The 21,377-nt window shown below is 54.7% G+C and overlaps 1 protein-coding gene across 12 annotated transcripts in view; it reads right to left on the minus strand.

Annotated features, from left to right (window-relative positions):
- NLRC3 (NLR family CARD domain containing 3) overlaps window positions 1-21,377 on the minus strand; it is a 30,657-nt gene that overhangs the window by 2,884 nt on the left and 6,396 nt on the right. For 4 of the 12 annotated variants that reach the window (XM_042239920.2, XM_060405952.1, XM_042239921.2 and 1 more), the window contains 18 exons: window positions 16,944-17,036; window positions 16,166-16,227; window positions 15,700-15,950; window positions 13,860-15,609; window positions 12,762-12,848; window positions 11,013-11,096; window positions 10,294-10,377; window positions 8,870-8,953; window positions 7,241-7,324; window positions 6,596-6,679; window positions 5,930-6,013; window positions 5,304-5,387; window positions 4,674-4,757; window positions 4,130-4,213; window positions 1,977-2,136; window positions 1,501-1,584; window positions 745-828; window positions 276-359 (listed from right to left, as the gene is read on the minus strand). In XM_042239920.2, the coding sequence (XP_042095854.1) occupies window positions 276-359; window positions 745-828; window positions 1,501-1,584; window positions 1,977-2,136; window positions 4,130-4,213; window positions 4,674-4,757; window positions 5,304-5,387; window positions 5,930-6,013; window positions 6,596-6,679; window positions 7,241-7,324; window positions 8,870-8,953; window positions 10,294-10,377; window positions 11,013-11,096; window positions 12,762-12,848; window positions 13,860-15,609; window positions 15,700-15,950; window positions 16,166-16,227; window positions 16,944-17,036 (3,411 nt within the window). Of the gene's footprint in view, window positions 1-275; window positions 360-744; window positions 829-1,500; window positions 1,585-1,976; window positions 2,137-4,129; window positions 4,214-4,673; window positions 4,758-5,303; window positions 5,388-5,929; window positions 6,014-6,595; window positions 6,680-7,240; window positions 7,325-8,869; window positions 8,954-10,293; window positions 10,378-11,012; window positions 11,097-12,761; window positions 12,849-13,859; window positions 15,610-15,699; window positions 15,951-16,165; window positions 16,228-16,943; window positions 17,037-21,377 lie in introns of those variants that run through there. The other 8 variants (XM_042239923.2, XM_042239925.2, XM_042239929.2 and 5 more) reach the window with 8 other exon arrangements.

The following is a 21,377-nucleotide window of genomic DNA, read 5'->3' on the forward strand; positions in this document are numbered from 1 at the left end:
TTGAGAAACTGGCTGGAGGCCTGAAGGTCCTCATCAGTAAGGAGCAGGTGGCCGCTACCTGAAACACTAAACCCAGGTGAAACTTCCGTGCTTCCACTGTCCCATGGACGAGGCTCCAAATGGCCCCCTTGTATGCGGAGTTCCCTGTAGAGCTACTGGCGGACTGGGGTCAGCTGACTCCAAGGTTCAGGGGGGAGGCAGGGCCTGACCTGGACGCACTTCTAAGGGTGAACCAAGCTGGTGGGAAAGGGCAGGTGCCGCTGAGCCCCACTCACTTGATGTGCCGGAGCCCGTGGTTTCCAGACAGTGCAGTGGCAACGCATATTGCCCCCTCCATTCCCAAGGAATTCTCTTGAAGACTAGGCAGAGAAGAGATGGAGATGCCACAGTGAGCCCTTCAGGACAGAAGGACACGCCCAGGAAGCAGCACAGCACTCTCTTGGAGGGACCCGTCTGGGCCTCATTGGTCCTCAGGTGCCATAGCAACAGCCAAGTGGCATTTAACCTCAAGACCCAAGTCTGTACGCAGCCAGGTTGTCTCGTGCAGGTGCCACAGAGGACGTATGACCAAAAACGCGAAAGGGAACAAACCCATCCACAGTACTGACTAATAATGACTGTAGTATCAGCTGTTTGTATTTTGAAGGGAGCAGCTATAGCGGAAAGCAAGTATTATGCTACAGGGGGAGTCCAGAAGAGAAACCGGCTGCCCTGAGGCACAGGTACATCTGTGCAGCCACTCACTTGAGTCTCCGGAGACTGGAATTGACCTTGAGAGCATTCGCCAGGGCTTTGGCTCCAGCCACCTCGATGGTGTTTCCTCTTAAGCTGTTGAGAAAGGCGGGAACCCTGAGGCGCAATCTCAGGCACAGTGACAGCCGAGAGGGGAGCCTGGCACCCCTTCAGGTGAGCGTAGGTGCCTGGGTGGAGGCAGTGTGGACTCAGCAACTGTGGGGGGTGAGGTTGCTCCTCCCTCGCTCCCGGGCACAGAGCAGGCACTGGCTCTGGGGAGCAGGACGTGGGAGGGGTGAGGCCAGCCCAAGCTGGGGGTCTGTTGGAGCCCTCGTCCTCCATGTTCATTCCAAAGAAAGGGGCGGAGACCAGAGACGCAGCCCTCCACCCGGAGGCGCACGTGCGCTTGGAACCCCAGCACTGCAGGAGCAGCGAGGACCAGACATGCCCAAGAGCCCAACAGAGCTTGGGCTGGAGCTCGAATCTTCTCTCAGGCTGGGTCAGTGGCCACTGCCCCCTCCCCAGGGCCCCTAAACGGCCTGGGGACATGTTCAGTCTGGGCAAGGCCAAGGAGAAGAGGACCCACAAGTGACCCCCAGGAAAAGAGGGTGACGGGGCTGGAGAGGCCGGGGCTACTTGATCTCTCTGAAGGCGTTGAAGTGACCTGGGAGTTTCCACATACATGTCCCCCTTCCATATATGATCACTCTTGAGTCAACAGTTTGACTTCGTGAGCAGGAGGCTGTAGCCAGGGACTGGAATACTTACTCTAGAATCTCCAAGGTTCTGTTCACAGCCAGGGCCTCCCCGAGTGCCTGGGCCCCCGGAGCACCAATGGAGGCCACCTGGAGACTGTAAGAGGAGATGCGGTCAGTGCAAATGGGTAGCCCCCAGCCCGCACACCCGCCGGCCCAGCTCTATCCGCATTCACCCTTCATCTCCACCCCCTTGACCTAGGGCCGAAACTGGTGAAATGGCGCTGAAAGTTGATGGCCTGTGGTGTGTCCAGAGAATGCTGCATCTCCTGCCCACACTGATGCCAGGCAGAGATCTGGACACAGGAAGTGCAGGTGTTCTGGAGAGTTTGGGGGACACCCCCGGAACCCCTAGTTCTTACTTTTTAGATGTCTGATGTCTTAATCACTAACATTAAGAAAATCAAACCCACCTGCCTTGCCTGGGGAAAACAGGGATGTTTAGTGTGGAAGGATGGCTAAGGGCCAGCTGTGCACGTCAGGACTTACTAGAGAGCAGTGAGGGCTGTGTTCACCTTCAGCGCGCTGGCCACCGCAGAAGCACCTTCGTCCCCGATGGCGTTCTCCTGTAAACTGAACGCAGAGCCTGACCCCTGGGTGCACGGGACCCGAGCCAACGCTCTGGCAGGATGTGCTGAACTTGGACCTTCTAGATTTAAATCAGAGCACACACCCCATAGTAAATGATCTCTGGGGATCATTGCACTTCCTGTGTGGCCACTGCCCCATAGCCGCCTAAGACTGTTCAGTGGTCTGGAGTCTGCACGTGTCTAGACCATTAGGCAAAACAGAAACAGACACATGGAAATACTGTCCACAAGAAACTGGTGTGATTTTCAAAGCCATCCCCAAAATCAAAGCCCTTAGTCCTCAAGCCATTCTTGCTGGTCAGTGTTTTCAGCTTTCCACCCCCACCCTCACTCATTTTTCTTCCACATTGGAGGAAAGTGGCAGGCTCTGGAGCAATAAATGACTAAGAGTTCAGTTCAAGTGGACATTGGCACATTTGAGGGAGCAGTTTGCATTGACAATGTTAGCAAACATTTAAGTGCCTTGGGGACCATCAAGCCCAATCCTGGCCTCTTGGAACTCAGGTGGGGGAACGTGTGAGATGAGAGTCACCAAGCGTGAGGTGCCCTCCCCAGCGTGGCCACAGAGGCTGCTCGGCAGAAATAGGTCTAGACCAAGCCTGCGGGTGAGATGGGGGCGGGCCTGGCACATCCAAGGAACCCAGAGGAACTGGGTCAAGTTGCTGGAGTGTGGAGTGAGGCCCCAGGGATGCAGAGGAAGCAGAACTTCAGGGCTGTGGGAGCCACACTGAGGGCTGGACTTCACTCTGCAGGCACTGGGCAGCCAGCTAAACTTGTCCAGGACGGGATAGACTGACGTTTGGGAGAGATCTTTGGCTGGCAGTGTGAGAGGAGCGACTGGATGTGGAGGCCGCGGCGGTGAGGCAGGTGAGTGACGCTAGCCGCCTGGACAGCGGCTGTGCGGGTGGAGGGGGCTGGGTGGGATGTTGGGAGGAGAAGCAACAGGACTTGGGAGATGAGCTGTGGTGGGAAGTGAGGATGGTGACGTTTCTAGCTTGCACAGTTGGTGGCCAGAACACCTCACACGGTGAGGAACCAAGAAGCAGGCTTGTGGGGGAGGTAAACCAGGTCCCCCCAGGGAGAAGTTGAGTGGGCAGTGGACATGGGGGTCTGAAGCTCAAGAGAGAGGACTTCAAGGGGAATTGGAGCCCTGGGTGAGGAGGAGCTTCTAGAAAGAGACATCATTCAGGGGAAGATGACCCAGGATAAGACCCTGAGGAATAGCATGCTCAGAGCCAAACAGAAGGACCTGCCAGATGGCATATATTGGAAGCTGTGGGAGCATGAAAAGCAGGTGAAGCTCAAAGGTTAAACACAGAGCGAGCACCTCACTCAGCAGGTCTGCTCCCAGGCGTGCACGAGAGAATTAAAAGCGTGTATCCACACACAGAAACTTGTGCATGAACGTTCCCAGCAGTGTTACTCATAATAGCCCAGAAGTGGAAACAGCCCAAATGTCCATCAGCAGGTGAGAGAATAAGCATCATGTCTGCCCATGCGGTGGAGTATTATTTACTCATGAAAAGGAACGAAGCCCTGATACATGCTATAGTGTGGATGGACCTTGACACCGTTACACTAAATGAAAGACCTAAGTCAGAAAGATCACATATTCTATGACTTAAATTTTGTGAAGTGTCCAGAATAAGCAAATCCAGAGACTGGATCAGTGTTTGTCAGGACTAGGGGGCTGGGGAGGAAGTGGGGAGTGAGTGCTGATAAGCATGAGGTTTTTCATGGGGTGACTAAAGGGTTCAAAAATTGATTTTAGCGATGGTTGCCCAGCTCTGTAAATATAGTAGAAACCAGTGACTTGTACACCTTAAAGAGTGGATTATATCTCAGCAAAGCTGTTATTTTGTTAAAAAGAATATATATATATATATATATATATATATATATATATATACACACACACACATAACACTAAGTCAGATGGAAACATGCTCTCTGGCCCTAGAGCAGAGGAGGCTGTGTGCTGAGGGCAGGAGAGCTGGTGGGCAGCAGGGTGGCTGACTCTGCACCTCCCACCCCCTTGGAGGCCCCACTTACTCGAGGCTGGTCAGGCTTGTGTTGAGCTGTAGTGCTTGTCCCAGGGCCTTGGCAGCGCCGGCCTGGATGAAGTTCCACTGCAGGCTGGGCAGACACACACACACATGACCACATGGCCCAGGGCAGAGCCAGGAGGTCCTAGAGCTCCAGAAAGAAGGGGCTTCTCCGAGGAGAGTGACCAGAGGGGGTGGAATCCTTGGGGTTAGGATCCTGGCCAGGGTGGGCAGAGCTCCTGCAGCCCCCCACCCAGGCTGGTCCCAGGGGGTCAGTGTGCACTCCGGCAAGTGAAGGGGCCCTTGCATGGAGCGTATGACACAGCGCAGCTGTGTATGACAGCTGTGTATGTATGACATGGGCACCCACCTCCCACCACTGGCCTCTCCATGGATCGGCCCCAGGAAACAGAGCAGGGGGCCGGGCACAACCTGCTGAAGCCGTGCCAGGGTGGGGACCCTGCGCCCGACTTGGCCTCCTGCCTCCCCTGGTTGAGTGGGGCCCTGCCGCTCTGGGAGGACAGGGCTGGCTGGGGGTGCCGTGGACTCACTGAAGGGATGTGAGGGCGCAGTTTTCCCTCACTGCCTCTGCGACGGCCTGGGCGCCCTGGTCGTGGAGTAGGTTGGCTGTCAGGCTGGGCAGAGGGGAGCGGACAAGTGAGCTGGAGCCAGCAGTGCAGCCCCCATCCTTGCTCCCTGGGGATCCAGACTACTCCTGGGTCCCCAGCCCCACCCCAGGGCTGCGTCTTGTCCCCCAAGATTGCGGCTCAGGCTCTCGGGGCACTTGAATGCGCTCCCGGGCACCGCGCCTGCCGTGCGTCCTGGGGGTGGGCAGGGAGCAGGCTCTGCTTGGTGGGCCTCCATGCCTGGTCACCTGCCAGGAGGTGGCAGAGCTGCCTGGTGACTCACTCACTCCTGGCCCCTGTGCTGGGAGCCCCCCACCCCGCTCCTATATTGTTGCAGGGGGGCAGGCTCAGGGCAGGGCAACCGTCACCACTCACTCCATCCTTATGTACTTTGCGGCATCAGAGGGGGATGTGTCAGGGTCACCGCCAGGCCTCCCGGCCACGCCCCCAACCACACCCTTCTCCCAAGGGCCTTCCCATCAGCTCCCAGCCTGGGGTAGCAGGGCCCCGGTGGCATAAGAGAGCCTTAGGAAGCCCCTCCTGCCCCTCACGCACTCTAGGCTCTTCAGGGTGCTGTTGGTGCGGAGAGCACCTGCCAGATCCCGGGCTCCCTCCGGGCCGATGGAATTTTCTCGAAGGCTGAGGAAAGAGAAGACCCTGAGCTGCTGATAGACAGGGGAGGCCTTCGGTGGGGTTGGGGGGTGGGTGGCGCAGCACCCAGGTAACTCAGGCTGTTTAGAAGCCAGGAACCCCAGGTGGGCCCTGGCTGGAGGTGGGAAGAGCCCGCTCCAGGAAGCCCCCCTTGCAAGGCTTGCCAGCCACGTGCTCCCCTGCCCAGGAGTGTCCACTGGAGGACAGACAGTCCAGGAGGAAGAGGATGAGATGCCAGGACCTCAGAGGTGTGAGGGGAGGGGCAGGCTGGAGTGCTTGGTGGGTGTAGGCTTGCCCTCAGGAAGGGGGTGGCAGACCTGCCCACTGAGGCTGCCTTCCTCCCCCATCCCCTTGAGCAGGGGTGCAGGCGGCCGGGCTCCAGCGCCAAGCTACCCAACCGTGGCTCTTCCTCCCCCCAGGCCCTCGGGGTGGGGGTGGCAGTGGGGACTTCTCAACACCAGCCTTTCCCTCCATAACCCAGAGTCCCTTCAGACCCCCAGCCAAGGAACGGAAGGAAGGGCGGGGCTTACTTGAGGCTGAGGAGCGTCTGGTTTGTGCAGAGGGCCCCCATCAGCGCTGCCACTCCCGGGTCGCTGATGGAGTTGCTTTGCAGGCTGCGGACAGAGGACAGGGTGCCCTGGGCATGGCCGCCTCAGGACTCGGGGGGAGTCCAGCCGGGGTCATGGGCACTGAGTGCAGCAGGGGGCTGGGAGCCCTGTGCCACCCCCATGCCCTCCTCATTCCTCTCCCGTGCCCCTCAGTCCAGCCTCTGCCAGGTGAGGGCAGGTGGGTGCAGCACCACCAGTGCCAGAGTTTAGATGTCGCCTTGATTTGGGCGGCTCCGCATGACTTCTGAGGGTACATGTGTCTGCAGCCCCCAGAGAAAGCGGCACAGCCAGGTGTCCCCACTCCCCACCATAGGCCTGGGAGCCAGCCCCCTCCACAGCCACCTAGGCCAGCTCCTAAAGGGCACTCGGTGCTTGTCACTCTGAGAACTCTAGAACCAACACCAACCTACTGTCCAGGGAGAGGGAGCTGGCCGGTTGGGCTGGATGGAGAGACATTCGGAGCACAGAGTGCCTGGGGTTGGGGGCTGGTGGGTTCTGACTGACTTCTACCAGGACCCGCCCCTCTGCTGGCCAGGGAACCTGGGCGGGGAGTCATCCTCTGCCCACAGCCAACCCCGGGGGACTCACTCCAGGCTCCTCAGGCCCTGGTTCACCATCAGGGCCTCTGCCAAGGCCTTGGCACCTCCATCGCCAATGCTGTTACTGGAGAACCTGCAAGAGAAGGGACATGGGTGGGGCAGCTGGGCGGGATGAGGCCAGGAGGGGTCAGAGTCCGGGAGCCCTCCAGGGAAGGGCTGTCTCTGGTCTCAAGGGTGCCCAGTACACAGTCTCTTCTGCCTGAGGCCGGCTGGCAGGTGGCCTTTGTAAGAGATCAAGGTAGCAATGTCCTTGACTCCTTGACGGGGACAGGGCCAACTCTTCAGTGAGAGGCATTTGTGATCTTTATATGAATGTGGCTGGGATGTCAGTAAAGGTGAGCTTGAGACAGTTGGACGTCACTCTTTCCTGGGAATCTGGATCTCCATTCTCCTGGCTCAGGGTTTTGGAGTCCAAAACCAGCTATCTAGTACCCATGCAGTCAATCATTCATTCACGCATCCATCCGCTTACCCACTCATTCATCCATCAATCCATTTACTGACTCATCCATCCACCCATTCAGCCAGCCAGCCATCCATCCATCTACCCACCCCATGCTCACAAATATTTGTGATAAGCTCAGCATTGTGCCAGGCACGAAGGGTACCAGTTTGGCCCTTCTGCATTTCTCACATGAGCTCCTTCAGACTCCTGTTTTGCTTCAGGGCATCTGCCATCTGCTGGGTTCCCACTGGCCCGATGGAGTTCTTCTGCAGGCTGAAGGAGAAGGGTCCTTCGGTAAAGCTGGCCACAGGCATTCCCAGGCCAAGGACAGTCTGGTTCAAGTTTACCGCAGCATGGGGGAGGGGTCCTTGGATTGTTGCCAAAATGTTGCTAATAGACTGATGTGAAGAGTAAGAGGCTACTGGTGGGGGCTTCCCTGGTGGCTGAGTTGTAAAGAACCCTGCTAACAATGCAGGGATGCGGGTGCGATCTTCCCTGGGTCAGGAAGATCCCCTGGAGAAGGGCACGGCAACCCATTCCAGTATTCTTGCCTGGAGAGTCCCATGGACAGAGGAGCCCGGCGGGCTACAGTCTATGGGGTCACAAGAGAGTAACACACTACTTAGCAACTAAACAACAAAAAAGAGGCAAGGACAGCTGGGCCTTCCCTTGAGGGGCCAGAAAGCAGTGACCAGCGGACACTGTCAATATCCATCAACTTCTAAACTGGAGACTTTCTGAAGACTTCTACATACAAGTCCCACCAGCCCCTCACCTGACCAGCCTTCTCAACACTCAGCAGTCTGCCTCCATTCAGACCAACCAGCAGCCTTCCCCCCAACCCTACAGTCCTCCTGAGGGCAGACCCTGGCTTAGGCTCCTGTCTGCAGAAGCTACTTCCTCTTACACTAACTCTGGAGGAGGAAGACACTTCAGGAGGAGCCCTATGTTCATCCTGGAAGGACAGGCAGGCCAGGACCTCATCTGTATGAAGCTAACTACGATCTACACAAAATGGAACTTTCCTTGGTCCCAGAAGAGCAGGGGGAGAAAAAACCCTCCCCTCCCGTAGAGTATTTCCTTGAGGAAACTAGGGATTATAAATCCTTTCCCTGTCCCTTTGAGAGTATGTAAATCTTTTTAAGAGCTATTAATAGAAGTTAGCCTCTTGCCAGACTTACAGCCTAGGAATGTCTTTGGTAAGGGCCTCTGTGCCATCTCTTTGAACCCTGTGCATCAAGGAAGGGAACACCTGGTCTGGCTGTAAGTGCCTGCTTGTCATAAAGGCAGGTGTTTTCATTTTCCTCAGCATGAAGGCAGGAGGCAGGCATGGACGGCTCCCCCTCCCAAACGACAGGCAAATTTAGGATAACTAAGTATGACAAACGGTGCTATTCCAGTTCTCTTGTTTGAGGACAAGCTATGGTCTTTGAAAACCCCCATGTAAAGGGTTGTGTCTGCTTGGCTGCAGGAAAGGGTGAGATTCCTTTCTGTCTTTGCCATCCCACTGGCGGATCACCTGGGATGCTCACTGCAGGCTAGCTGAGTGCTTACTCCAGTAACTAAGCTGTTTCGTACTTTTCTGCTTTTGTGGAGAGGATTTCCCACCTTGGTGGGAGGCTCTGTTTGTAATTATTCCCCCAACACCCATTCTCCAGAAAAGCAGTGGATGTCAGGTTTTCCAGGGGCCATGCAGATGGCTCAGAAAGCCTCCGGGCCTTGTCCCATCCACCCCTCTGTGCAGGAAACAGAGAGGCCCTTGGGGGAGGAGAAGAGAGGAGAGAAAGCTGTTCTCTGCCAGCCAGCATGCCCACTCACTGCAGCACGGAGAGGGTCCGGTTGGTGGCCAAGGCCTCAGCCATGGACCTGGCACCGTCGTCCCTGATCCTGTTGCTCTGGAGGCTGTGGAGGTAAGGAGAGGCATCACTGGTGGAGCCCAGGAGGGTGCCTGGCAGGCCCTCACCCCACACACCCAGGCAGTGGGGGAACTGGCCCTTCCCGCCACTGCTCTGGCCTCAGGCTTTCCCTGGGTTCTCCAGGCACCTGCCTGCTGGCTGTGGACAAGGAGCCCCTGATAACTGGACCAAAGGTCATCGATAGTCTGAATTACAGCTGAAACATAGCAGCCAGGTGTTGGTGAGGACGTGGAGAAATTGGAGCCCTCATCCCGGTTGCTGGTAGGAACATTAGACGGTGTGGCCTCTGAGGAAAGCAGGCCGGGCTGTTTCCTCAAAAGGTTAAACACAGGGTCACCTGTGACCCAGCAGATCCCACTGCTATGTATCCACCCAGAAGACCTGAATAAAAGGTCCTCAAATGCTTGTACACAAATACGTACAGCACAATAGCCAATAGCTAGAAACAACCCGTGTCCAGCAGCTGGCGAATGGATACACAAATCGTGGTCCATGTAGTAGAATATTATTCAGCCTTAAAATGGAATGGAATACACATGCTTCGACATGGATGAACCTTGAAAACATTCCACCGGGTGTTGAGAAGATAGGAACAAAAAGTCTTACTGTTTGATTCCGTTTACATGAAATCTTCAGACAGAAAGCAGATTGGTAGTTGCCAGGGGCTGAGGGGAGACGGGGGCATGGGAAATGATTGCTGATGGGTAGAGGGACTCCTTTTAGGGGGATGTAAATACTTAGGAACTAGATCGAGGTGTTGGTGGCATTTGAACTGAATGTACATTTGAACTGTACACTCCAAAATGGTAAATTTTATGTGAATTTTGCCTCAGTAAAAAGAAGGAAATGAGCAAAACAGACAGACAGTAGGCATCAAGGCATTGTATCCATCAACTAAGGATGGATACAGCCACTGGCCCCTTAAAGGAGCCCAGCAAACCTCAGCAAGCCATGGGAAGCATCTGGAAGATGGGATTTCAGTGTCTTGGAAGGCACCTCAGGGATCATCCTGATGTCATGGCCTTGGGGACCTCCCACTCATGGAGACAAGCGCTTTTCCTCGAAGACTGTTTTGCCTGTCAGACCTCCTCGTACCTCTGCCCCTCTTCTCCTCCCTCCCCCATTCAGACCCTGAGCACAGGCGCGGTGAAGAGCTAGACTTGGAAACTTGCTCAGCACACAGGATGCCCTGGCATCCACTGGATGGGAGCCAGTATCTTGGGGCTGCTGTTGGGAATTACCTCCCGCTGCACGGGTGGCACCTGAGGAGATGGTTTTCTGAGCCACCTCCTGGGTGCAGAGAGGCAGCAAGCAGGTGACACGTACCTCAGAGAGGCCAGGGTGCGATTAATCTTCAGAGCATCTGCCAGCGCCTTGGCCCCCTGAGGTCCGATGGAGTTACTGCGGAGACTGGCGGAGGAAGAGAAAGGACCAGTTATCCAGCTCCCGGGGAGGGAAGGCAGAACAGAAGTTACTCAGATCTTTAAATCCATGCTCCTCGAAGAGAATGTGCCAGGGTTTGTCGTGTTAGTTGCTCAGTCGGGTCTGACTCTTTGTGACCCATGGACTGCAGCCCGCCAGGCTCCTCTGTCCATGGGATTCCCCAGGCAGGAATATTGGAGTGGGCTGCCACTCCCTTCTCCAGGGCATATTCCTGACCCAGGGATCGAACCTGGGTCTCCTGCACTGCAGGAGTTCTTTACCGCCTGAGCCACCAGGAAAGCCCTGTTTGGTGGGACTGGGGCAGAGATCTTTGTTTAGGCAAATGAGGGAGGCATTCCCTGTGATGGCCCCACATGAAGGGGGGAAGAAAGCAGGGTCTGATGAACTAGTGGGCTTGGGCTGAGTGTGGAGAGGAGATGATAACTCCAGGTTCAAGGCCGATATTCTGGTGCTTCCGTGAGCGAGTCCCAGCCGCTGAGCAGGAGCCAAGACTTGGCTGGCTCAGCTGTCCTTCCGGCCCACCCTGGGGAGAGTGTTGCCTAGGGGGCTTCAGACGACGGCTCACAGGCTCCCCCCATCCCAGTGATGAGGGTCCTACTTACTCCAGGGTGGTCAGGCTTCTGTTGACGAGGAGGGATCTGGCCAGAGCTTTGGCCCCTTTGTTACTGATCTGATTCTCAGCCAAGCTGCCCGAAGAGAAGGAGAGGGTGCTTAATGCAGGTCTGTAACCTCATCACCTCTTCTGCAGCTCCAGGCCTGTGATGCAAACCCGTCAGGCACCATAGCATCAGCAGGGCCTGGACGCAGGTGGAGACCAGATGAGCCAGGCCCAGCAGATGGGCATGGTAGGGCCAGAGTGGGTGGCCTTTCCTCCACTTTAGCAGAGAGCCCCATGTGTGGGTGCTCCACCACTTCAGGCGTGTCCGCCTCTTCGCAGCCCTATGGACGGCAGCCCGCCAGGCTCCTCTGTCCATGGGATTCTCCAGGCAAGAATCCTGGAGTGGGTGGCCATGCCCTCCCCCAGGGGATCTTCTCGACCCAGGGATCTAGCCTTTGTCTCATGTGCCCTGCACCTGCAGGCGGGTTCTTTATTACTAGCACCATCTGGGAAGCCCAGCAGAGGGCCCCAGGGAGAAGTTTGACCAGAATTGAGTGCAACAGCTTCCGCACAAACAGTGCAGCAGAGAGGATGGGACTGCAGACGACCACGGGGATTCCAGCCAGGGCTGTGCTGGAGAACCACCTCTCAGGCAAAAGCAAAATAACAAAAGCCCTGATTTGTTGTGTTGGCTAATTTCCATGGTGTACATACTCCCACTGTGGCCAATTTCTAGCACTGTCAACATGTAAAAATTCCTGAGAACGTTAACAGTCAGCTCTCATGACCTGGTGGCTCTCATGAGCTTGTGGCTCCAGCACACCCGTGGCCCCCGTCCTTCCTCTAAAGCAAGGAAGGAAAATGGTTGAGATATGACGCTGACTTTAACAAAATGTACATCTCTATCTACCTGGAAAGGGTACACCCCGAACACACTGAGGAGTGGTCCAGGGAACCCTGAACCCCTACTGTTTACCCTCCTTAGGCACAAAGGTCACACATGTCACACAGAGGTTGAAGGTCACACAGAACTCGCCACTCTGACCACCATCCTCAATGGCTTACTTTTAGTCTGGACTCAGTCCATATTTTTGTCTTTTCAGGTAAAGATGATTTCAAAAGCTGGAAGCTTATGTCAGGCTTATGAAAAGTTACTCTCTGAGTCTTACTTTCACTAAATCCACTTCCCTAGTTCTCCCAAAGCCAGCTGCCGGTCATCACATTGATTCAAATCAGGTGTTATTCAGACTTGGCTATGTTATTTATAGGAGAGATTTCATGAGCATATAGATCTGCTCTGCGGTTAGTATATAAACTGTCATTAATTAGTAAAGATGCGATGTTTAAAATTGTTCTAATTAATATGAATTTTTTAATTTAAAAGTTTGGATTTTTTTTTTTAAAGCTGTAATCCTGTGCTCAGAATACCATCTGAGGGCAAACTCTGAGGGGAATGTAGAGTGGATCCGGCCTGGCAGTACATCCGCGCATACAGTACTGGGAAAAATGTATCTACGGTAGCATTGGACTCTTGCCGTATCCTTTCTCTCTCCTTACAAGTGAGGTACCTGGGCCTCTGGAACTTTCTGGAATGGGTGGAAACAAGCAGTCTGCACCTTGAGCCACATGCCCCGTAGATACCTCTCTCGGAAAGTATCACAGGCCACTTGAGCAGAGAGGAGGATGTGAAAAGAGCCCCAGACCTGGAGAGACAGGTGAGCACCCTACGTGGGGTCTCCTGGGTCTGTGTTACCTGATCCTCTGAATGCGACAGTCTTTCCCACTCAGCACACTGCCCAGCAGCTCCATCACGGGGTCCTGGAACTGGTTGGTGTCCAGCCTGGTCAGGAGGAACAGCAGTAGTGAGTGGTCCTACCGCTGCCCGTGGGCAGGTGGGATGAGGCCCCTGGCACCGGAGTAGGGGCTAAGCTCAGACACCTAAGCTGAGACCCTCTGCCGCCCCCTCCTCTCCATCCCAGCGAAGCCCCAGCTGAGCGGTTCACAGATCTGTGCCAGGACACCCGCGTGCTCAGAGTTCTCCCACCAGGCGACTTGGGAGGTTCAGTGGCATAAATGGTGGGCTTCTGACCCACAGGGCTGTCTTCCCTGCAGCCCCCACACTGTGTGTGTCAGTTGGACAGCAGCTGCCCTCCTTTAAGGACTGTAGAAACTATTCTGAGGTCTGCAGTGGCCCTGGTCCTACAGCCTTCCCCTCCCCACCACCGAAGTCCAGAGAGTGGGCCGAGGACAACAGGCTGAGGGTGGATGAATGGGCGTGGCCTCTGTCAGCAATGAGGTGCTATATGGGGTGTTGTGGGTTGAGTGGTGTCCCCCTGTATGACATACTGGTGTTTATAGCCCCCCAACACTGTGCCTCAGAAATACAGCCTTCTTTGGAAATAGGGTCGTTGCAGATAATGAGTGAGGATGAGGTCATAGCGGAGTGAGGTGGTCTGTAACCCAGCGTGGGGACCAGTGTCCCCATGAGAGAGAGAGATCGACAAGAAGACAGACATGGAGGAGACAGCCATGTGACCTCAGAGGCAGAGCCTGAGTCTGCAAGCCAAGGACTGCCGGCAGACACCGCAGGCTGGGAAGGCCAGGAATGACCCAAGGACCGTCCCTACAGGTTTCCCAGGGAGCACGGCCCTGCTGATGACATCCTCTTAGACTCCAGTCTCCGCAACTAGGAGAGAAGCAGTTTCTGTCCTTTGAAGCCGCCTGGGTTGTGGTCCTTGGTGACAGCGGCCCCAGGACGGGACACAGTGGGGCGTTGGGTGGGAGGAGCCTGCCCAGTCCTCACTGTACCCTCCTCCCGCCCCCCCTGCGCTGCCCTGCCCCCAGCGCCCACCTCAGGTTCCGGCAGTAGAGCAGCTGGGGCAGCAGGCTCTGGAGGACCCCCGGGCTGAGGCACAGGGGCAGGGACGCCTCTGGGGCGCAGATGTCGGACACCTGCAGGAGGTAGGCCAGGGCGGCGCGGTGCGGGGGGCTGGTCAGCCTGGCCAGGCCCCCGCTGGCCACAGCCTCCTCCACGCTGTGGGTCAGCTCAGTGTGCTGCAGCTCATGCAGGCAGTGCAGGACGTTGATGGCCCGGGCGCAGACCGCCACGTCGGGGCGCAGACAGCCCTGCAGGAGCTCGGCCACCTGGGCCCGGTAGCCCTGGTGCTCGCCCTGGGTCAGCAGGGAGCCAGCCAGCAGAGCGTTGACCCTCGGGGACAAGAGGCCTGAGAGGAATCGCAGGAAGACGTCGAGCCGCCCGTCCTCGGCCTGCATGGCCCTCTGGGCCGCGCTCCGGAAGTGTGTGAGGAAGCCCAGCCGGGGCCAGGACACGCCACCCTCCGTGAAAAGGTCGAAGATGGCCCTCTTGGAGGTGCTGCAGTAGTACGCGGCCGCCACGAACTCCTGCAGGGACAGGTGGGTGAAGCAGTAGGCGGCTGCGGAGGCCAGAGTCTCCTCCCGCTGCAGGAAGCGGCCACACAGGGCCGTCTGTAGCAGTGTGAGGTCCACGCCCAGCACCTTCAGGTCAGGCTCGTAGAACACGTACTTCTTCCTGACCAGCCCGTGGAAGGCCAGCCGGCCCAGCGTGCCCACCAGCTTGCGGCCGCTGTGGGCCAGCTGCTCGATGCGGGGGCTCGCCTTGGCCTTCTCCTGCCCCTCTCCGCCAAGGGCCATCCTGAAGTACCACGCATAGAGCTCACACAGGGTCCTCGGGGGCCACAGCTCGGCGTCCGGGGGCCCCGGCCTCTTGCGGTGCAGGTGACCCAGCGCTGCCCCTACCAGCCTGCAGAAGGCCGGGACGGTGCACATGAGATACAGGGTCCGGTCAGCCTGCACCTGGCTCAGGACCCAGCCCGTGAGGATAGGGTCCTCGGGGAACATCTGCTCCAGACAGGTCTTGATCTCCTCCTCGCTGAAGCCCCGGATCTCGGTCATCCGGTCCACCAGGCCCCCCGGAATCTGGCCAGCCGCGCCGGGACGGGAGGTGATCCAGACAGACACTTCCGGGAAGAGGTTGCCCCGGATGATGTTGGTGATCAGGTGGTCCACCTGGATCTCCTTCTTGGGGTCCGTGCAGGCCACAGTGTTGGAGAAGTCCAGGGGTGTCTTACACTCGTCCAGGCCATCCAGGACCAAGAGGACTTTGCTCAGCGCCACTGATGCCAGGCCCGCCTCCCCAGCGTGTGGGAAGACTGAGCGGAGGAGTCTGTCTGCAGACAGCTTCTCGTAGGTGTTGAGATCCCGGAAGGTCAGGGGCAGTACCAGCGAGAAGTCCTTGCCCACCTGCCCCCGGGCCCAGAGGTGAACAAAGTTCCTTACCAGGGTGGTCTTGCCCACTCCGGCCACCCCGATGGTGATGGAGATGCGGGGGGGGATGGACACACGCGACAGGGGCAGGAAGAGCCTGTCCAGGGCGATAGTCTTGGCTGAGCACCAGCCCCCGCGCGTGGCCTCCACCTGTGTGAAGTCGTGCTCCCTCAGCTGCAGGTCCGTCAGGCCCTCCACCAGCAGGAGGCTGGTCAGCCTTGGGGAGGGGCTGCCCAGCTCGGGGCTGACCCCAGTCCTGTTCAGCAGGGCCTCCCGGTGCCTCTGTATCCTCAAGTCTGCGGGACAGAGGCCATGGGGGAGGGTGGGACAGGGGAGGGGGAAAGGGGAGGGGGAAAAGGCCTGGGGATCCCCATCCATAGGCCTACCATTGCCATGGGGCTTCAGTGGGCATTCTGGTGTCCTGCTGGGGGGCTGCAGGGCCTGGGAGCCCTGACCACCTTTCCCGGCCAGCAGGTCCACCAGGGCTTTCACCTGCTCGGCCGGGGAGCTGGCGGTGTGGCCCTGGCCGGTCTCCCCGCCTGGGCGCAACTCCTGCTTCCTCATGGAGTCGGGGACTGCGGCCAGGGGCTGTGGAGAGAGGCCTGGGCCTGCGGCCTCTGTCGTCCCGCCCAGTGGCCTGGGACAGGTGACAGAGCCTCAGGGCCCGGGTGGGATGAAGGCCCACTCTCTCTCCCTCCCCAGATGGTGGGCAGCCGGCCCTCGGTCTGGCCTCCAGGACGGGTTTGGACGGGGGGGCGCGGTTTGTTCCTGCGTGGCCACAGTAGGCCCTGCTGCCAGGAGCATCGCCAGGGGCAGGGGGCCCCAGGCTGGAATCCGAGCTCTGCCACTTACCGTCTGTGCGACACTGAACGGGCCGCCTGAGCTCTCTGTGCTGTGGTGTCCTCATTTGTAACCTGGAAATGGGGCTAATTAGGAACAGGTCCACTGGCAAGAAGGGAAGGGTGGAAGAGGCCGACGGGGAGAGGCTGCGGGCGGTACAGTTCCAGCCCCATGGCCTTCTGGAAAAGGCAGAGCCACGGAGATAGTGACCAGACAGTGGCTGGCAGGGGTCTGGGGAGGACAAACTGGCAGAGCACAGAGGATTGCCGAGGCATGGAAGCGACTCTGTGATACTGCAGCGGTGTATGTGCTCATCCAAAGCCGTAGAAGGAACAATGCCGGTTCTGGACTCTGGGTGACTGTGACGTGTCAGTGTGGGTGACCGACTGTAACCAATGTGCCCCTCTGGTGGGGTGGGTGTGTGTAGGCGGGGAGGGGGAAATCTCGGTCTTTCTCACTCAGTTCTTTTATAAACCTAAAACTGCTCTAAAAACTAAAGTCTGCTAATTTAAAAAGAAGAGAAGAAAGGAGGAGATGAAAGGGAGGGGAGAACTGGTTCTCAGAGCAGCCACTCAGCTCCTTTCGTGTCCTGTCTCCGGGAAGCACAGGGGCCCCTCCTGAACTGCATATTTTCTGCCAGGGACAGCGATGCAGGTGCTGAGAGGCAAAGCCCCACCTGCCCACGTTCCCTTTCCTCCCTGGGGACTGGAGTGGATCCCATGGCCAAAGCTGGCCGCCCCCGTGTGTCCCTCCCTCAACCAAGGAGGGCACCGGAGGACCCCCTCCTCACCTGCAGTGGGCAGGGTGTCCAGCCCTCAGCAGCCCCTCCAACAGGGCCCCAGGCGCTCAGCGGGCAGGGGTCGGCCATCCTTTGTCCATGGGCCTAGGAGAGAAAACAGGACGTGAGGCTGGGCAAAGGCTACACCTGCTGCCTTGGGTGGCAGAGGCAGTGGTTGACCCACACCCTCCAGCCCTGGAGCTCTCTGGGTCCTGATAGGGTTCATTTAAGAGAGATCCACTGGCAATAGACCCCAGGATCCAACATACTCCTCTACCTTGGATTTGAATTGGGGTTCCCAGGCATTTTATTTGGGATGGATCTTTCTACCTGGAAAATACTAAAAGAAGTTTGTGTGTGTGTGTATTCAGTTGCATCCAACTCTTTGTGACCCAGCAGACTGGAGCCTGCCAGGTTCCTCGGTCCATAGGATTCTCCAGGCAAGAATACTGGAGGGGGTTGCCATTTCCTCCTCCAGGGGATCTTCCTAGCCCACAGATCAAATCTGAGTCTCTTGAGTCTCCTGCATTGGCAGGCAGATTCTCTACCACTGAGCCACTTGGGAAGCACAAAAGAAGCTTGGCAATATGTAAAACAGTATTTTCCAAGCATTCAGTTCATGTTGACACTGAAGAGTTAGTGCAGCCAACTTGAGGTAGATAGTGTCCAACTGGGCTGAACTACGCTGGGACTTCAGAAATAGGCCAGGGCAAGGCCACACTCCCTCTACTTCTCCAGGTCCCTTCTGGCTCTTTTATTTCATTTTTCTAAATGTTAAGAACCAAGGGGAAAAGAAACTGGCTAGGATACTGGTTTAAGTTGTGTTAATGTGCATGGATTAATGGAGCTGTTATTGAGGTTTTCCTTTAGATCCGTTGCTAAACTATAGTTTTCCTTATCTAGATCTTGCCAGTTTCTTCTTTGTGTTGAGTATTTTTAAATAATTCTTGTTGTTGTTATGAATTTTTTTGGTGTTAAAGAAGACAGATTTCGTGTGTTTTAGTCTCATTATCCCATCCAGGTGTTAAGTATTCCCAGGAGTTTTCATCATTTCTCAGTTAACTCTCTCTAGGCTTTTGAGGGGCTTCCCTGGTGGCTCAGGGGTAAAGAATCCGCCTGCCAATGCAGGAAACACGGGTTCCGTCCGTGACCTGGGAGGATCCCACATGCCGAGGAGCAGCTAAGCCCGTGTGCCCATAGCTGTTGAGCTGTGCTCTAGAGCCTCTCAGACCTTGCCTCCTGACCCTTTTGTGAGTCACAACTACTGGGTGATTGTGCTGCAACTACTAAAGCCTGTGAGCCCGAAGAACCCTTGCTCTGCAACAAGAGAAGCCACCGCAGTGAGAAGCCACAACTGGAAAGCAGCCCTTTCTCACCGCAACTAGAGAAGAGCCCAGGCAGCAACAAAGACCCAGCATGGCCAAAAATAAATGATTTATAAACCAGAAAAAAAAACCCCTCTCTTTAGGCTATTGAATGACTGCAACACAATAATTTCATCTCTTCTCTGAAAACAACTCTGATTTTGAACACTTGCTCTGCGTGGCCAAACCTCACTGTTGCTGCCAGAAGTGTTGAAGGACAGCAGTTGTTGCAGGCATCCTTGTCCGACTCCTGACTCTCCCAGGAGGAGTTCTAGGCCAAACTGTTAGACCTGATGTTTTTGACTGGTTTCTTTTATTTCTCTTTAACTAAAAGTTTCTATTTATTTTTAAACTTCTTGGGTACACCGAGCGGCATGTGCGATCTTAGTGCCCCGACCGGGGATGGAACCCGTGCAGTGGAATCTTAAGTGCTGGACTGCCAACGAAGTCCCTATGACCAGTTTCTAATTAGTTCTCCTCTTGGGAAAAGATTCCTTCAATTTCTCTTTTCTTCTCGCCATTCAGGTTAACACTGTGTCGTACTTGTTGCAGGTTTACTGTGTTCCTGACCTTCTGTTAAGCACTGGACGCACATCATTTCCTTATGTTCTGTAAGAATTCTCATTACCGTTGTTTCTCCCATTTTATAGAGGAGAACATAGAGGTTCAGAGAGGTTCAACGACTTTGCCCAGGGATGCATGACCAGGAAGCCGTTGAATTGGACTAAAAACCATGGTTTCGCTGACAATAGGATTTGCGCTGTATAATCTACCTGCCTCGTAAGGTATGTTCCCACATTTTATAAAACTTTTAGGCTTGTCTGTTAAATGAGCAAATGACTTTTTAGCGGCATTGATCTAACCGCACGATTTATTATCCTTCCAGTCATTCATTCCAGCCAGCAGATGTTTGCTGGGAGCCTGATGTGTGCTGTAGGCACTGGCGCTGTCACGGTGAACAATTAGACCAAGTCCTTACCTTGTGAGTGTGGTGGGAGTGGAAGATAATGGCACAAGAAGAAAACAAGTGACTAAGCAGGGCAGTTCTGATGGCAGTTAGTGCCTGAATAAAATAAACCGTGCACATGATGGAGAGGGTCAGGGTCCGGGGAGAGGGCAGGGAGAGTCCCAGTGGCCAGAGAGCTGAAAGGTGGGAGAGAGTCATGCAGAGAACCAGGAGACTAGCAGGCAGGACGAGGCCAGTGTGGACTTCCCTGCCAGTTGCCAGAGCACAGTCGGCAAGCAAGTAGGCTCACCACGGGGTTAGGAGGCAAGGTCAGTGGGGCTTGAGCCCTGGTCCTCAGGAGTGTGGACGTATCTCAGTGAGTGTGTGAAGCCACGGGAGGGAGTGCCATGACTGATCTTGCCTTTAAACTGTGAGCTGCACTTGTGGATTTCCTAACTTCAAACCGAACTTGCAGTCTTTTTTTCTCTTTTGGTTGCTTCGGGTGTTTGTTGTGGCAAGAACTTGCATTTTTTTTGTTAAATTGACTAAATCTATACTTTATTTCGGAGAAGGCAATGGCACCGCACTCCAGTACTCTTGCCTGGAAAATCCCATGGACAGAGGAGCCTGGTAGGCTGCAGTCCATGGGGTCGCTACTAGTTGGACATGAGTGAGCAACTTCCCTTTCACTTTTCACTTTCATGCATTGGAGAAGGAAATGGCAACCCACTCCAGTGTTCTTGCCTGGAGAATCCCAGGGACGGGGGAGCCTGGTGGGCTGCCGTCCATGGGGTCGCACAGACTCGGACATGACTGAAGCGACTTAGCAGCAGCAGCAGCATACTTTATTTAGATTTCCATAATTTTTTTTTTCCAGACTGTAAACTTTTCACTTTGTATTGGGGTCCAGCCGATTAACAATGTTGTGGTAGTTTCAGATGAAAAGCAAAGGGACTCAGCTGTACATATACATGTATCCGTTCTCCCCCAAACCCCGCTCCCATCCAGGCTGGCACATAGCATTGAGTAGAGTTCCCTGTGCTATATAGTAGATCCTGTTGGTTATCCATTGTAAATATAGTGGTGCGTACATGTCCATCTCAGACTCCCTAACTATCCCTTCCCCACCTTCTTCCCAACAGAACTTGCATTCTTGAACATAATCTTCCATTATTATTAAGCTATGTATATAGCAGGGTGGGATAGCACAAAAATACAATCATAAGTCAATAAAACATGATATAGGATCCAGGAACAAGTATATATTTATATTATTTATATAGGAAGGGATTTGGTAATGTGACAAAAATAACATTTCAAGTCAATGGATTTGGCCAGCCCATGAAAAAATTTTTTTGAATTGTACATCACATTAAATACAAAATTTCTCCTTAAGGTTTGAAGGACAGTTTTGCTGGTTTTAGGACTCTTGGTTGATAGTTCCTCTCTTTGAGCACTTTGAACATGTCAGCCTACTCTTTTCTGGTCTCCAAAGTTTCTGGTGAGAAGTCTACTGATAATCTTATTGAGGATCCCTTGTATGTGATGATTTGCTTCTCTCTTGCTGATTTCAATATGTTTTTTGTTTTTTGAAAGTTTGATTATAATGTGTCTTGATGTGGGTCTCTGAATTAATCTGACTTGGAGTTTGTTGAACTTCCTGTATGTTTTACAGTGTATTTCTATGTGGGAAAAAAAATCAATGTGCAAAGGAGAATTAATATAAGATACTTAAAAAAAATAGGATACCATTTTTGTCTGGCTAGAGGATAGCTGGAAATATATGACAGTGGGATTAAGGAAGTGCTTCTTATTTTGTGAATCTCAACTGCTTCAGAATTTGCTAACTGATATGTATTGCTTTCCCCTCATTTAAAAAGATCGCTTATAGAATTATAAAAGTAAAACACTAAAATCACGGAAGTAACACCAAAGTAAGTAAAATATAAACCTCACTTCTACTCCTCAGGGGTAACCTATCCTGGTTGATGGTTGCTTTTTTTTATTTTTTATTTTTAATAAAGTAGGTGCTAGTGCAATAGGGCAAATGAAAGAAAGAAAAGACATCAAGATTAGAAAAGGAAAAGATAAATGTATTTGATCATTATTCATAATTGACATTATTGTATATATTGA

Source organism: Ovis aries, chromosome 24, assembly GCF_016772045.2.
Source record: "Ovis aries strain OAR_USU_Benz2616 breed Rambouillet chromosome 24, ARS-UI_Ramb_v3.0, whole genome shotgun sequence".
NCBI classification, from domain to species: domain Eukaryota; kingdom Metazoa; phylum Chordata; class Mammalia; order Artiodactyla; family Bovidae; genus Ovis; species Ovis aries.